At 35.2% G+C, this 17,875-nt stretch overlaps 1 protein-coding gene across 1 annotated transcript in view; it reads right to left on the bottom strand.

Moving 5' to 3' along the window:
- Malrd1 (MAM and LDL receptor class A domain containing 1) overlaps window positions 1–17,875 on the bottom strand; it is a 665,455-nt gene that overhangs the window by 184,565 nt on the left and 463,015 nt on the right. The window contains exons 29-30 of the mRNA XM_034509650.2: window positions 13,534–13,662; window positions 401–562 (exon numbers count right to left, since the gene is read on the bottom strand). Of these exons, the coding sequence (XP_034365541.1) occupies window positions 401–562; window positions 13,534–13,662 (291 nt within the window). The remainder of the gene's footprint in view (window positions 1–400; window positions 563–13,533; window positions 13,663–17,875) is intronic.

The following is a 17,875-nucleotide window of genomic DNA, read 5'->3' as shown; positions in this document are numbered from 1 at the left end:
GATATAAGAAAAATTTTAAATGCTTTGCAGCAAGGATCAGTGATTTTTTTTTAATATTTCACAAGTTACCCTGTGCTGTCCTTATACAAAAATGTATGATATAGTGTGTGGTACACTCCTTGAGGGTTGACTATTATTTCTCAAAATTGTTTCTTTATGAAATTTTATCTCTACACACCCTAGCTTTACTGAGAAATGTGATTCTGTCAGGAGTTAGTGTTTCTTTTTTTAACTTGCTTACTTATTTTTGTTCTTAAAGAGTCACAGATTTCCTTGTGACACTGAGTCCATTTAACGTTTCAGTAGTTGAAGCAGAAGGCCATCTGACTAGCTTACCAAGCTCTACCCTACAGGAACATTTATAAACACCACTAGACTTGCTTACAGATACTAGATTTACCTGGTGTGTGGTCTGAATCTGGGACCAAGGCTTCAGTAGGAATTATGCTACCGATGCTCCAATCCAAGTCATCTTCCTGATCTTGGGTGAGTCCACAGTCCACGGTCCAATCTCCTGAAGTTGTTTCAAAATTGCAGCTCCCTCCTGTGCTTAGGTAGTACCCTAGTAAAACAAGATGATCACATAAGCTTCTAAAATGTCTACAACACTCTATGTTTCACTATATTTTTGGTGATTCAGATCATTTTATCTCATAATTCTTTTGTTTTTTATTTTTGAAATATTTTGGTGTGCATGATTTTGTGTGTGTGTGTGTGTGTGTGTGTATGTATGTGTGTGTGTGTGTGTGTGTTTGGGAGTGTGTGCGTGTAATATGTATGACTGTGTTTGCATGGCATGTACTCATGCGATGTGTACATGTGTGTGTGGAGGTAGAAAACAATCTCAGGTGTTGGTGCTTATCCTTCCATGTTGTTTAATAAAGCATCTCATCGCTGTTGGCAGCTCCCTGTGCCAGGTTAGTTGCCTGGAGTACTTCCAAAGATTTGTTAACCTGTCCTCCACTCTAGCCACAGAAACACTGAGAACACAGATGCACATTTGTAGTGAGAATTCTGAAAATTTGATTTCTTTTTTAAAAAACAAAAATATTGAAATACAGATTAATAATTTCAAACACTTTTGGAACACTCCATTTGAAATACACATCCATTACTTCCAAACCATCTCAGTGTTCTCTCCAAGTATGTCCTCTGTGAGATTTTCGTTTAACATGAATCTTAACTTCTTTTATAAAGACTCAAACCTCCAGAGTCACTATTGGTTCTATATCCTTCATTTATATATCCCAAATGTCACTAGAACCTGGGTACTTTTCCTTTGAGAGTTTATGCATTTTCTTATTTTAAGTTTCTATTTCTTTCAAATTGTGAGAACAGTTCTTTTTTGAATATTTTATTTGTTTATTTACATTTCAAATGTTATCCCCTTTCCAGGTTTCCCCTCTGGAAATCCCTTATCCCATCCTCCTTTCCCCTGTTTCTCTGAGAGTGCTCTCCTACCGATCCACACACTGCCACCTCCCCACCCTGGCATTCTCCTACACTAGGGCATCAATCCTTCCCAGGACCAAGGTCCTCTCCTCCCATTGATGCCCGATAAAGCCATCCTCTGCTACATATTTAGCTGGAGCCATAGGTCCCTCCATGTCTACTCTTTGTTTGAAGTTTCATAACAACCACACTGATTTAAGCCTATGGTTTATTTGTAGAGACTATTTAGCATAGGCTTCATCCTGTCTACTTTACAAACTCAAAGAAGTAACCCCAGGCAGAAATCTAAATCCTAGGCTAGAACAAACAAGTAATTACAGGCAGGAATCTAAAACTTAAACTAGAACAAAGAAGTAGGCTTCAGGCATGAAAATGACTTTGGGCTAGGCAGGGAAGTCCAAATAGGTTCAGATATTTTGGTCATCCTGTTAAGCCTTTAGAAATAGTGATCACAGGACTCTGTTTATTACCCTATGGGTTCTTTGACTATCTGGGTGTATTGTCTTGCTTGTTCTTGACTATTAGCATCTATTGAATTGCTAGTTCCTCAACCTAGAACTGACCTTAATACTTGCATGTAATTTAAACAATATAAAATCAAAAAAGGAGGAGGAGGGATGGGATAGGGGATTACTGGGGGTGAAGGTGGGGAAAGCAGATAACATCTGAAATGTAAGTAAGTATCAAATTAAAAAACAAACTCAAGCCATAGTAATCACCATTAACGTTCATTTTATGTTATTTTATCTTGGTTAAAATAGTCCATTTTTCTCATACTCTTAAAAACACTCTTGCAAATCTTAACTTTGAATACAATAACCTTTACTTCGATTCAAAGTATTTAGGCTGAATCTGCTTCATCTTTACAATTGTTTCAACTCCAACAATGTGCTAGAAGCTCATCTCTGTAAAATGAACTGACTTTATAAAACATTTATGCTCAGACCTATATCTGTTTTTAAAAATACTTCTCTAGCAGTTGGTTACTCTTTTCTTAACAATTCTTTCTAGGTCTTACTTAACATAAAAGTTTTCTTCTATTTTTACTTTATGTGTATGTGTATTTTTCCTGGGTGTATATCACTGTACCGCATGTGTAAAGTAAGACAGAACATTTTAATTTAAATAACTCCCCCTTTTAAATGAAGGATATGTATTAAACTAAAACAATTCCCTTTCCCAGGTAACTTGTAATTCAACTACCCAAGTGTGGTGTGAGAACCTCCTTTTATTTTTCTCTTTGCTAGTTTAGGAATAATTTGAAATAAAAATCTAGACAACAGCATCTTCAACAAATCGTGATGGTAAATCTGGATGGTCACATGTGCAAGGATCCTGCACAAAAGTCAAGTCCAAATGGATCAAATATCTAAATATAAACTCAGATACACTAAATCTGATAGAAGAGAAAGTAGGGAATATCCTTGAACTCATAGGCATAGGAAAAGTCTCTCTGAAGAGAACAGTGTTAGAATAAGCATGAAAATCATCAATTAATACATAGAACTTCATGAAAGGAAATGTTTCTGCAAGGCAGATGAGATTATTACTCAGACAAGGCAGCAGCCTGTATAATAGAAAAAGATTTTTACCAACACCATACCCAGTCGAGGAATAATATCCAAAGTATATAAAGAACTCAAGAAACTAGATATCAAAAACCTAAATAACACAATTAAAACTGTGGAACAGATTTAAACAAAGAATTCACAAACCAGAAAACTCAAATGGCCGAGAAACACTTAAAGAAACATTAAACATCTTTAGCCATCAGGGAAATGAATATCAAAACTACTTTGAGATTTCATTTTATGTCTGTTAAATGGTTTAGATCAACAAAACTAGTAACTGCTCATTCTAATGAGGATGTGGAGTAAGTAACAGGAACACCCATCCATTGTTGGTAGGAGTGCAAACTTTTATAGCCCCTCTGGAATCTGTGTGGTGGTTCCTCAGGAAAATAAGAATACATTTAATGCAAGATCCAGCTATACAACTGTGCCGCGCCAACCCTGACCAGCAGGAATTAAGACATGGAACAACTGGTTCCTTCTCACAGCAGTTTACTCAGGATGCTTAGCAGTTGGTAGTCAAGTTCCGGGGCACAGCTTATAAACCCTGCCAGGAGCCCATGAACTCATGCCACGTATCATCTCTCCATAGGCTTGCTTAAGATCAGGCCACCTTGAAGCACAGCCTTCACACCTAATAAGGACTTGTTTATCACTCGGCTCTCGGGTGGCCATCACCATCTTGGGGCAAGGTTCTTATGGTGCCTAACATACAACTACTCGGCATAAACCCAAAAAAATCCTTTATCCTACCACAGATACTTGCTTAGTCATGTTCATTGCTGATTTATTTATAACAGCCATTAAATATAAACAATGTAGATATTCCTCAACAGTGAAGTATATAAAGAAAATGTGATACATTTACACAATCGAGTTTTACTCAGGTGTTTAAAAAAAATGACATCATGAAAGTGACAAGTAAATGAATGAAACTAGGAAAAAATCATCCTGAGTGAGGTATCCCATACCCAAAAGACAAATATGGTATGTATTTCCTTATATACAGATATTAGCTGTTGTCAATGATAACCAAACTGAAATATGTAGAACCACAGAGGGTCAGTATAAAGTGCCTACATAGACCCTTCGCCCAGTGTTTCTGTTTGTTTTGTTGTTGTTGTTTTTTGTTTTTGTTTTTTTTTTTGGCACAGTAAGTATGACACACATACTACTACAAAAGAGACATAAACACCAAAGCAGCCACAAGGATTTGATCTACATGGTATCTTGCATGTAAGATGTGCTGGGACAATGGTGGCACAAAGCTTGTGGTGAGTAACCAATGACTATCTGATTTGACTTAAGGCCCATTCCATGAAATAGAAACAATACCTAGCCCTGCTTGGGTGACTAAATACCTGAGACTAGATAGCTCAGACACCTAGGGTTAAATCAAATATTGTTCTAAAAAATAGCAAGGAAATGACTCCTATTGGCATTCTGCTGTACTCACAAATCAGTGCCTTTTTCTGCCATCATTAGATCATCAGAGAAGAGTTCTCCTGGACCACATGAGAACAAATACAAAGACTGACAACCAGACATTACATAGAGACTGGGAGACCTTGGAACACTCAATAATCTCCATAAATGAGATGTCTCTGCAAATACCCTCCCTTGGGCCTAAGGAAACCCCATAGGAGAGGAGGCAGAAAATGTGTAAGAGCCAAAAAGAATATAATACACTAAGAAAACAAAGCTTTTTAAATCAATATGATCAAAGTTTTTATGAATTTACTGACATGGAGACCGCATATACAGGGCCTGCATGGGTCTGTACTAGGTCCCTTGCATACATATCATGGTTTCCATTATTTATGTGTGTGTTTATGAAACTTCTGATTGTATAACCAAGTGGGTTTGGTTTTTTGTGACTTCTCTTGGACTCCTTCTATTTGTGTAGTTTGTCTAATTCTGTGTCTGTCTGTTTTGTCTAATTTTGATATGTTAGTGTTTCCTTTATATTATTATATTTTTTATTATTATCTCTTGGAAGTATTTTTGTTTGTTTATTGAGATACAGAAAAGGAGTGGATATGGAAGGAAGAGCATATGGTATGGAGGAATTAGGAGAACTATAGGATGAGAAATCATAATCAGGATATATTATGTGAGAAAAAAGAATTTATTTTCAATAAAATAAAAAACAATAATACAAAACAAAAGCAGAATCTAGACACTAGCAACTACTGTAGGAAAGATTTCTCAGAAAAGTTTGATTTTAATCTTAAGCCAAAAGAATGAAAAATTAGTTATTTGCTTTTCCCTTTTTAAATAGAAATGTATCTTTATGTTTAAGAATAAGTCCACATTTATATTTTATAGGTGCCTTTTAAACTTGCTTTGTTTACTTGTAAAAATACATAGTGACGTATTTCAGAGACAACTCTCCTAGGGACATGATTTTCTGAGATCTTTTCACAAGTTTCTCATGGGGAAATGCAGATGTTTAAGGCCATACAAAATCCTTGTGTGGGCTTTATGATGTTGGACAGGGGTTTGAAATATGCCATAAGGTGCATCCAAAATGACTTGCTGGGGGTGGGTTGATGATTCAAAACCCTTCCTGTGCACTTCATTTTGAGATGACTATCAATAAACTTGCTGTACCAACTGATCCTTTTTGTCATTATGTTCTAGGGACACACAGATAATATATACTTAATTTCTACTTTAAAAATTCAGTAATGAGTCAAGACTAGTTGTTTCTTAGTTTTTTGATGACTAATATATGCAATGAGCACCTGTCAGGCTACCTGTGGTATGTTCTCCACTTGCTTGGTTTTGAGTCTTACAGTTTACCAGCACAGCTTCAGTAGCAGAGACTGAAGCTTAGGGGCTGAACATTTCTTGCCTGAGAAGCAAACATTTTAGACTCCTTTGTAGTGGTAGCTACATTAACGAAATTATATTTTTAATATCAAAAGTCACATGGGAAAATATATATTTTAGGGTCAAGGGAAGCAGGTAGTGCCCTAAAAATAAATTAAATTGAACTCAAGGCAGAGAATTCAGAATAAGACCAGTAAATCTCATAGTCAATCTTTGGAGACATCCTGAGAAGGGAAGAAAGAACTGGAAGTTTTGCCCATGTGAACTTTTAGTGGCTTTGTCCTATATAAAAGTCATTTTGCTACACTGCCCAGGAATGTAATTGGAGCCTTCAGAGTGTGAAGGATTGTATTAGTCTGTATCCCTTTCTACCAGGCAAAGTTCATCTAGGATTTTAAATATTAACCTTCATCTGTCTATAATATCTTATATCTTCATATGTCTATAATAATTCCTAAAAATATATTTATAGGTATCCTCATAATGTGTCTATAATATTCTTAAAAATTCCATCGGTAGCGACTTCTATATGAGGACAACTAAAAGATGAAGTCCTTACTGCTCTGTAATTTAGATAATATTGTTTAGCTAAAGATTTAAAGCTACAAGCTCTAGATTCTATGCTGTATGGCATGGAAATTAATATTTAGACATACATCTTTTTTCCAAGTACTTACAACACTAACCTACAATAGTTTTAAACCATAGCAATACACTTAGCTCACTTAGTGTGGAAGTTTCCAGTTTTAGGCAACTTCAGGGTACGTTGTGCTATAACTTCAGTCTTCCCTGTGTGCTACCCTTCTACCTTCATTCTCATTTACATTTAAGAGAGCTACATTTCTTCTGATATCACACAACCTCATCATACAGAAAGAAGAAGAAGATAGTAAGAAGAGAGGTATGTTTTCCTTGTTTGACTTTTTTTTCTCATGAAGTAGATTCCTCTCTCAAATTGTTATGTTGTTCTCACTGACTTCTGTCATCTTTGTAGAAGTCTGGTTATGTTTTAGTTACTAGTTGTCACAATGCTACTATAAATAAAATGAACAGATTTGATTTTATATAGATTCAATACTTTAATTGAATAGAAAAAAATGGATAATAACCTAACAAGTTCTGCCAGAATGGACAAGACTGAAATTTCTGCTCTAAGCATCTTTAATGTTCCCCCTTCTTTTCATTTCATGTAACATCAAATTCATTTGTGAATGAGCAGTTTAAATCTCAGGTGTCCTGACCCAGAGCATACTAATTTTCATGGTGGGTTACATGTGAAGCACTTGGTGGGAATTATAGTTGCTATCATTTATGTGAAATGCTATAATTATGCTGTACTATCACTTCAATTGTTTTATTACTTTGAGTTATTGTAAAAATTTCTAAGTGATGACTTAGTACCTCTAAGCTACATTGTATCTGTATGAGCATTCAGTAAATGATATGAAATAGGACATGTTTTATATGTCCAAATAATGAGTATATATCATAATTTTCAAAATAGTGATTACTTGTGAAGAACTCCATTCAGATGATGATCTTTCAAAGAACTTAAAACATTACTGGTACTCTTTTAAGCAACAGCCATTTCCTCAGTGGTATATTATTTAGCCACATGACAGCATGATCAGGGGAAATACTTATAAACATAAAAATATGTACATGGTAAATTATTTTTATACCTCAAATTCACATATTCTTCTGATTTACTCACACCACAATGCAAGGTATAGGAATATTTATGTTACTTCAAGTGAATAATTCTTTTAATTCCTGTCAATTTATATGGAGCATGATTTCAAATAATCTGAATAAATATAAAATAATGCTATAGTGGAACAGTTCTTTATGTACATGCTATAAGGAGAAGGAAAAGCATCCACACATTACAACATTGCACACCCCCTTGATATGCTACAGTGAATACAGTAATGAAAAGACACCATTTTCAAATTAATGACTAATTCTCTTAAATGAATTATCTAACTTCTTAAAAATGATATTTTTCTGCAACAGGAGGGAGAAAAACAAATTTATATATCTGTTCACCACCTATAGCAATACTGAATAATGGGATCAGTGCTTTTGTTTGTTGTAGTATAAAGGATCATGAGAAACAAAATATGATTGAACACTATCAACAATCTGTTAAAGCACAGACAGAGCTTATGTATATGGTAAGGAACAATGAGGAAGAGATAAATTGCATTAGAAAAAGGAAATAAAATAGATAGTTATGGACAGATGAAGAAGGGTTGGAACTGCTGGATTAAGGGAGAGAGAGAAAAGGAGAGGCGTAAGGGAGGGAATACTGGGAGAGATAGCTAAAATAAAGGGCCATTTGATGGGTATATGGAAACCTAATACAGGAGAGGCTTTTTAAAAGATACACATATATGAAGACTATCTAAATGAAATTGTGAAATAATGATGTGGTGGGGGGGAAACAGAACTCCAACCAACCTCCTCTTCTCACTAAACAAAGCTTCCAGTACTGGGACTGTGTATATCTAATTGAGTTGTGGGCCAAAGAGGTCCCATGGAAATTCACAAATAATCTGCACTGGTGCCAAGACCATAGGCTACTCTCTACAAACTAACATAACAGTCCCATTGCTGAAAATGGTATTTGTAAATGTTCCTGAATGTGGAGGAGTTAAGCTAGTACCTATATAGATTCTTCACCACTATATGCTAGTGTCTTTGATACAGTAGGGTACTCTGTACACTACCAAAGGGGAAATGTAAATACCCACCCAGCTACAAACGTTGTAATTGACAATGATGTCCTGTCTGTATGCCACTGCAATGGTGGCACACAGCTTATGGAAATAACCAACCAATATCTGATTTAACTTAAAGCTCACTTCATTAGATAGAACCCATACCGGATACTACTTGGGTGATCAAAAATGTAAGAACAGATAGTCTAAGTACCAGGTCAAAACACTCCAGTCCTAAACCAGATATGTTCATCAAATCCTTCTCCTCAGCATACAGGGAACTCCACAGAAGAAGAGGCAGAAATATTTTAAGAGCTTGAGAGTATGGAAGGCATTAAGGAGTCAAGGCACTCTAAATAATCATGATCAAAATTCACATGAACTCAGAGACTGGGGTAGCATGCACAGGGCATGCACTGGTCTGCAGCAAGTCCTTTAAATGTATTATGGTTTCCAGGTTTTTTATTTGAGATTCATGAATGTGTGAAATTAGTGTGGGTTGTTTTTTGTGTGTGGGTGTGCCTTCTTTTGGACTCTTTTTTCCTTGTCTATTTTGCCCAATTCTGATCTATTAATTTTATCTTTTTATTTTGCTGTTATTGTTATTCACCTGAAAGCTGTTTGTTTCCTAGTAAAAAACAGAAAAGGAGTGGATTTGGTTGGGAAGGATGGTGGAGAGGAAATAAGAGTAAGGGAATCAAGAACTATAATCAGGGTATATTATGCAAAAAATCTATTTTCAATAAATAAAGGGAAATTTTCAAATGAGAACAAACATAATGAAACAGAAAATTCTCATATGACCACTCCCAGAATAAACCAACTTATTATTCAATTCAATATATTAAATGAATAATTTTATTTAATATATGGAGTTAGTTCTTTTAGACCACTAAACAATGAGTGACTTATTTACTCCAACGATGAGAAAAATGAATCACTGAGCATATAAATAATGGCAGCTCTCAGTTTTAATATAATTTAATTTAGCTTCAATAAATGAGAGTCCTAGTAAAATTAAAGGCTACATTTTAATATTTTCAAAGGTCAGTTCATTCCATGTATTTCTCTAAGTGTCATTTATTCTGTTATCCATAATAAGTTATGAATTTAATTGAAAGGAATTCACTTTTAACACTTGCAATACATCTACAAGGCCATTAATATAAATACCAGTAAATCTAACTTGAAAAGCTAGTATATCATAACCTCTCTGCCTATGAGTGCTCTTTAAGGATGTAAAGAACAATTTTCAAAGATTTTGAGGAAAATTGCCTGTGTCATTGACACCACATTCCTTTTTGCATAATTTTAAATACTCCTTTTAGTAGCTCATCAAAGTTGGAATAACATTTGCCATTTCATTTCTAAAGCCAGGGTCAAATTTGTATACCTTCAATCCCTCAACTATGAGAAATGTAAAATGATATAAGTCAATATGAAAGTAAAGCAAAGAGAAAATATTCATCATCTATATTTGGATAATCAAAATATCACACATTATATTTTTAGGTTTGTAAGTTTATATTTACACACACACACACACACCACAGACATTCTCCATTTGTAACTTACAAGTAAATGGGAGTAAACTCATTGGCAGTATTTGTTACGATTTAAAATTAAAGTAGAAAAATTATTATGGAAACATGAATCATAAAAAAATCAAAGAACATTGAAATTTAATATTCTTTCTACCTAAGTTTTTCATAATAGAAATATTTAGATATTCAATTCTTTGTTTCTAGCACATACTATGTATAGAAACTCATAGAATTTTCTGTTTACATAAATATTTTCAATGAATATCCTAAATTAAGAAAGGCAATTTAATATTGATGCTGTTTATATTAGATTTTCTGCTTGATAAAATCTCGAACCACCTGAGAAGATAGTCTCACATGGAAGACTATCTACACTGGGTTGGCTTACGGGGACATCTGTGGAAGATTGTCCTAATTAACTTAATTTGTGATGTTAATTTAAATTAAGTTAAATTACTTTGATTAAGTTAAGTTCAGAAGACCTAGCCCAGTGTGGGCAGGACCATTCTCTAGGCAGGGCAGCCTAAACTGTGTAAGACAGAATAACTAGCAGGTCACTCAGCATGCATTCATTCACCTTTTAGTTCCACTCTATGGATTTGATGTAACCAGCTCTTGCTGCCTTGGATTCCCCACAATGATGGAAAGGGAACCTGGATTTATTAGCTAAAATAAATTTTCTCCCCTAAGTTTTTACGAATATTTTGTGATTACATCAGTAATAAAATTAGAACAATATAATGAGAAATTTTTTTATTTGAAACCAAAGTGACATTTCTTTCTATTCAATTAGCTAAGTCAAAGGCATCATGTCCAAACTATTGTTCCTTTATATTTTACACAAATTAATCCAACTTTCTACATATCTATATCTACATCTACATTTACTTCTTTTAGGGAATATTGTAAATTCACAAATGCTTTAGGGCATTCTCTTAGAACCTTATTAGAAATAAGTTCTTACAATTAGTGTCATGTTTTGATTCATTTACAGGTACATAGAAATAGTGTAAGAGACATCCTTGGTCAGTATAATTTATGCAATATCAAAGTTATAATACTGTAGCATCCATAATTCTGTTTTCAATTTGATATCTTTAATATTGAAAACATGTTAAGTGAAATAAACCAGCAGTATCAAGACATACTTTATATGAATTTCTTATGGCCCATAAAACATACCAGCTTAGAGATTTATAGAATGCTGGTTGTCATGCCCTATGATTTTAGGGAGCTGTTGTTTAACAGTTAATTTGTAAGTTTCTAAGCATTGTAAAGATGGACATTGGTGATGATTGGACAATAATATGATTAATTTCAGTATACTCTACACTTAAAATGATTTAAATGGAAAACATTTGTGTTATTCTTATTTTACAAAATTATTAATAAATAATGAACACAGTTGCCTGGTGGTGGATGGTGGCACACACTTTTAATCCCAGTACTCCCGAGGCAGAAGCAGGTGAATCTTTGTGAGTTTCAGGACAGCCTGGTCTACAGAAATTTTTCCAGGATAATAAGAATTTCACAGAGAACCCCTATCTAAATGTTCTACCCCAAAGAAAGAAGTAGTAAACACGTAAAATTATAAAGGGAAAAAGTGAGTGTTGTGGCAGAATCATTGTCATCTTAGCTCTCAAGAATGAAAATGATGATGAATTAAGCAAACCAAACACTAGTAGTCTTTAAAAAGAGAAAACTAACAATATGACTCCTAATGATACTTTGCTATGCTCATAGATGGGTACTACCATCAACACTCCCTCCTGTTGCAGGTGGACATAAAAAGAGAGCCACAGCCAGACATTACCCATACATTCACACACACACACACACACACACACACACACACACACACACAATTATAGAGATTACGTTTTTTGTTTTATCTTAGTATATTTTATTTTGTTACTGTTTTTTTCTTTAAGAACCAACTACAAAAAAAGAAAAAGACATCTATTTATGTAACAAGACGATTACTATTAATTATCATCTCATTGTGGTATAGGTCATATTCACATGTATAATTCTTTTATCTATTTAAATCCAGACTAGTCTTAATTTTCTTGGTAATCAGAATGGGTTGCAGGTGACTTTTGAGACACCTATAGTTAAACTAAATTGACTTTGGTTAGATTTCCTGTGGATCTGATAGAAGGATTCTAGGAGGATCAACTTTGATAGAAGTCAGTAAGATGACCTTTCTGTCCTATGCAGTGGTCATGGTATATGAGTGCAAGTTACCTATGGAAGATGAAATTCCTTCTTATGTAGGACATGGAAAGCAGAGAACTAGTTATTCAAGTTCAGAGAGGAAGAAATTGCCACAGAGTTCATTGTCCAATGACACGAAGTCACATCAGTTATTCAGGGTCAAACTGCCAAGTTGAATTGTCAACTCACAATGTGACCAAAGATGAAAGTATTGTCTAGACCACTAGCTTTTGGGGTAGTTTATTTGTAGCAAACTGTAATTGCAATAAACATCCTGTATGATTTAAAGACTCTATGTGGTAGATTTTCTGCATATCATGAATAAAGCCTTGACTTCAATCCTTATCATTGAGAAACCAAGCAAGATTCTCCTTGGAGGCAGACAGAAATGCAAGTCTGCTATTGTAGAATTCCAGAAGGTAAAGGCATGATGACTCAGCATGTATCTGGCCTATTTTCAAGCACTTCTTCCACAGAGAACGTGAGGGGATTTGGTTTAATAAGAAGAAGCACATAACACGTCTTGTACTTTTAAATTACAGACTTGTTTTATTCTTCAGACTTCAAAGAATTGAATTTAGAAAATGAAGTGAACGTCATAGTCTCACAATCTAATGTGACAGAATTAACAAAAATGTGCTTACTTTTTACTTTTAGGTTATTTTTTTTCTATTTTATCTATAATTCAACCACCTTTGAAGGAGAAATGGTAAATGAACTAGAATGCATCGATAAAGCTAATGTATAATATACTAATCTGTGTTGCATATTTATGATAGTGGATATATTTATGTGTATGTGTGGATGTGATTCTGCATGTTCCACGGCACTTGTGTGGAGGTCAGAGGGCAGTCATGGGTGTCCATGGGTTTCATTTTACATGTTCAGATCAGGGTCCCTTGTTCTTTTCTCCTGTGTATTTCATCTAGGTGGCTTTCCTATTTCTGGAGACTCTTCTGTCTTTGCCTCCTATCTTCCCTTAGGAACACTAAGAATACAGACATGTGCTATAATGGTCAAATGTATGGGCATTCTGAAGAAGCAACCTCAGGTCCTCACACTTACATGAGACATGATTTATGTTCTGAGCTACCTATCCAGCCCCTAAAAGAACATTCCTTTTGATCTATCCATCCCATTAGAGAAGACATGAGCTTATAAGGCCACATAGTGGCCAGTAGATGTACTCACCACAATGAGACTCATCAGACCTGTCAGAGCAGTCTGGCTTGTAGTCACAAACAAGGTAGGATGGAATGCACTTCTTGTCCTGGCACAAAAAATCGGTGACTTCTGAACAAATATCAGTGGTTTCTCCAACTATGGAAAAAGAAAACAAAACCAGCATTGATTTAATATTGCCATTACAGTTTAAGACAGCTGTTGAATACATTTCTAATTTTAAAGTTAATGATTTTTAACAACTGCCCAAGGTAGACTTCTGGACAGCAACCTGTCTTTCATTCCACCTCCATTTATTCATCACATCACTCATCATCTGCATTTTCATTAAATTAATTTGTTTTTTAAAAGTTCTGCACATGTAATCAATGTATACTGACCACTGGTGGCACATATCTTCCTACTAGCCCCACCTATACCAATTCCTCTACACTGGTTTGTGACCCACTGCCATTAACCAGGGAAGTCTGCATGTTAATGGGTTTGTAAATATCTGTAAAAGCCTGATCGGCTCAGAAGTGAGCACAGAATTAAGAACAGTGACTTATTTTCTTATAGAATTTATCAAAAGCCAAAAATTCAGGGTATCTTCAAGGGCTGATATCAAAAGCCAATAATTCAGCCTTTTAAAGGCTGATCACTTTTGTATAAATAGATTAAAACTCTAGTTCATCAGTCAAACATCCTTTATAGTTGTTGGGTCAGACTAATTTTATAGAACTTTTTCTCTAAGTTCTGCAGTTACATTATGCCCTCTGCCTAAATGTTTCACAGATCATGGCGTATACTTTGTTCCTATCCTTTTCACAACTATCTCCTTTCCAACTGCAGACTTTTCCTTTGTGGCTGTTAAATAGTGTGCTGTTCAACCATAGACTCAAAGAAATAACCTGTTTTCTTGTTCCCTTGTATTTGGTCATCCTTCTGCTAGGTCTGGCATTTTAGATCTCATCTCCTTTAAGAGCTGTTTGATCTGGGTTATTTCCACTTGACTAAGCAATACCCATAGCTCTGTCACTATACTCTGCACTCTGGTGGACCAGAAGTTTCTATTGTATTCTACTGGAATACTAGATAATTTAATATTTATTTGGTAATTAATAAGTACAAGTTATGATAACTGAAGTCATTCTGGTTCCACTAAGGAGGAGTTAGTAGATTTTCATAAAATCTTCAAAGTACTCATATTTTTAAATTTCCATTGTTATAGATAAACAGATAAATGCTATATCATAGCTTTACAGTAGTTTAAAATTATAAAACTATTTTAAAATAATCTTCAACAACATAATTAGGCTTATGAACAAATGTCTTTATTGTATAAATTACTATAGGCTGGTAATTTACATAATTTAAGTTGCATTTTTATGAATGAAAAGACAAAACTTTTGTAGAGTCCACCTTAGTGCATTTCTACTACCTTTGAGTCATCTTTACGCTACTAAATGTGTAAAACATCTTTAGCTAAACTTTGTAAAAATTTCCCCACCTATTAATGAAATTAGATGGTGCAAATTTAAAGAAGGAAGGAGAGGTAATCTAAGACTATAGTCAACAATTTAAGTATAAAAACTTGTTGCATTGTTGTAATTAACTCTAGTGAGAATTTATTGTAAAACCAACATAGTATGTGAACAATCTTCAGTATGGAAGTCTATGCATTTTGGGTTATCTTATTTTTTTCAACATATGAATATGAATCTATATAATTACTCCATGGGGAAATGATGTTTTGACTTTGAACAGTTAACATACACCCTTTAAATTATTTAAAATATGACAACTACACTAAATATTTAAATAAAACTTATTTTCATCAGATTATATATAACTGCAAAGATACGAAGAGGCTGGAAGTCAGTATTCTGAAGTACAGTGAATTGTGTGACTTGAATGATATCTGTGGTTTCTGTGGAACATCAGGTATATCAGGCACAAATAAATCCAAGAAGTAGACTTCAAAATCCTAAGAAAGTGTCTTTTAAGTAAAGAAAGTGGTAAATTTAAAAAAGAGAGATTAATTAGTGATCCAGTACCTTGCACATAAACAGTCATAATCAATCTGTTTGGTCAGCTAAATGATAAAAACAGATAGTTGACAAATATGTAAAATGAAAGATGTTCTTACATATTTTATAGTTGATGACACCATAAATGGAAGGTTATTATTGTGCAGAATAGTCTGAGTAGCAGCACATGGCATCTAAATAAAATAAGACTAGATATTTATCCAACTAAAATAATAGCTTAGCAGAGTCTGTTTTTGCTACTCACAAGTACATGTGTTTAGGCCTGACTATTTGGCATTGGGTAATCTATCTGGGGGCATATCTTCAGAGAAGACTGATTCTCCTTCTTTCATAAGCCATCCACTACCTATAGCTCTTCATTTCAGCCTTGTGAGATTTCTCTCATCCGTGTTGCCATGTCAACTGGTGTTGTCATTGTCCAGGGCTTGCTGAGGTAACAATATTATGAAATTTTCATGAGGGCAGATCCTTGTGATAAAGAGAAGATATTATCTTACAGCAAACATTATGGTCTAGTGGTTCTTACAAACTCTCAATCCCTTCTTTCATGATGTTTCTTGAGCCTTAGGTATAGAATGTTAGGAGCCGCAATATAATCTGCCACCCCAAGTTGGCGCTAGCCTCGTGTCTTCTCCAGATGTAAACATTGATCTGTGCAGTTGCTGGGCTGAGAGGCGTGCCATAGTCACTGAATGTTGGGTGGTGAGCGAACAGCCAATCAGAAGTGAATACGTCACTCTAGACTGTACTTAAGCCAGGCCCCTTCCTCAGCTCTCCCCTTCCGCGCCTCTCCGCGTTTTCCCACGTGTGTGAGACAGATTAAAAGCCTCGTTTTGCAGTAACTACCCGATCTCTGCGTCTCGTGCTTTCTCTCCCACGGATGCAAGGCTCAGGGGGGCGCGTTAGAGTAGAACTTGTCTTATAAATGTGTCATTTCATCTGCAGCTCGACAAATGGGGAGAATAATTGATCACAGATTTCAAACCTTAGTGAATGGGTTTGAAGAAGAGTGGTGGGTACATGAAAGGAGATATATAGGAGAAAGAGAGGGAAACTATGTAAATATTTTCCTGATACATGAAAGTCTAAAACAACAAACAAAACAAATAAAAATAGAATTTGTAATATAGTACTGAAAATGTATTTGAACATTGTGCTGTGTGATGTAATTGAGGGTGTTTATGGATTACTTTCAGAGGAGCAAAAAGTAGCCCTATCCCTTACTGTTATATAAATTTAATGCCGTTTTATCTTTGGATGGTCTTTAGATACTTAGCTAGTAGGGGGATGGGGGATGTATGCCAGGCAACTCACCTGAAAGAAAACACTCTTTATAGGAATTTCTTCATAAACTCTATTATTCTTATTTTCCTTGTGCAAATTCTACAACATATTGCATACTAATACACCTAAGATACTCATTTTTTATTGGATATTATACTTACATTTCTAATTTTATCCTCTTACCTCATTCCCCCCACCACCCAGGAACCTCCTATCCCATCCCCTCTCCTCCTGCTTCTATGAGGATGTGTCCCCACCTACCCCCACACACCCACCTCCCCATCCTCGAATTCCACCCCCCCACACTCAGTGTTCAGCCTTCATGGGACCAAGGATCTCCTCTCCTACCTATGCCCAACAAGGCCATTATCCCCTACATATGCAGGTGGAGTCATGGGTCCCTCCTTATGTGCTCCCAGGCTGGTGGTTTAGAACCTGGGGAGCTCTAGTTGGTCACCAAAGGTAGACTCTGATGTGGATGTCAGGAAGTGTGTGCTGACAAGAGCCTGATATAGCTGTCTCCTTAGAGGTCTGCCAGAGTCTGACATATTGAGAGGCAGATGCTCACAGCTAACCACTGATCTGATCAAGGGTTTCCCAATGGAGAAGTTAGAGAGAAGACTGAAGGAGCTCAAAGGGTTTGTGGTCCCATGAGGAGAGCAATGATACTCAAGTTTATTTGAAGGAATAGCAACGTTTATAGTAATAAAAGGGAAAAGACAATGTTACAAGTATTGACCTCTTGTTATAGAAAAGACTGTGAGAGCAAGGCTTACAAATAAAATAAAATCAACATTGCAGGCAAGGGGATATTATGTGGATAGTATTTCCACATGTCTAGAAATAACATTACCCCTTATTCTCTGTGTTTACTGTGATCATTTAAACCTTTTATATTCAGAGAGAATGTGGGGCTTAAAGAAGCAGTGTTCATATCAGAGAGTTGATAGGAAAACATTTGAAATTGTCACTGTAGTGATCTCAATGACATGAAATTAGTGTCAAAATGATCAGAGTAAGAAACTACTGGGCTGCAT

Source organism: Arvicanthis niloticus, chromosome 8, assembly GCF_011762505.2.
Source record: "Arvicanthis niloticus isolate mArvNil1 chromosome 8, mArvNil1.pat.X, whole genome shotgun sequence".
Classification (NCBI taxonomy): domain Eukaryota; kingdom Metazoa; phylum Chordata; class Mammalia; order Rodentia; family Muridae; genus Arvicanthis; species Arvicanthis niloticus.
This window is presented reverse-complemented; position numbering and strand designations above follow the sequence as displayed.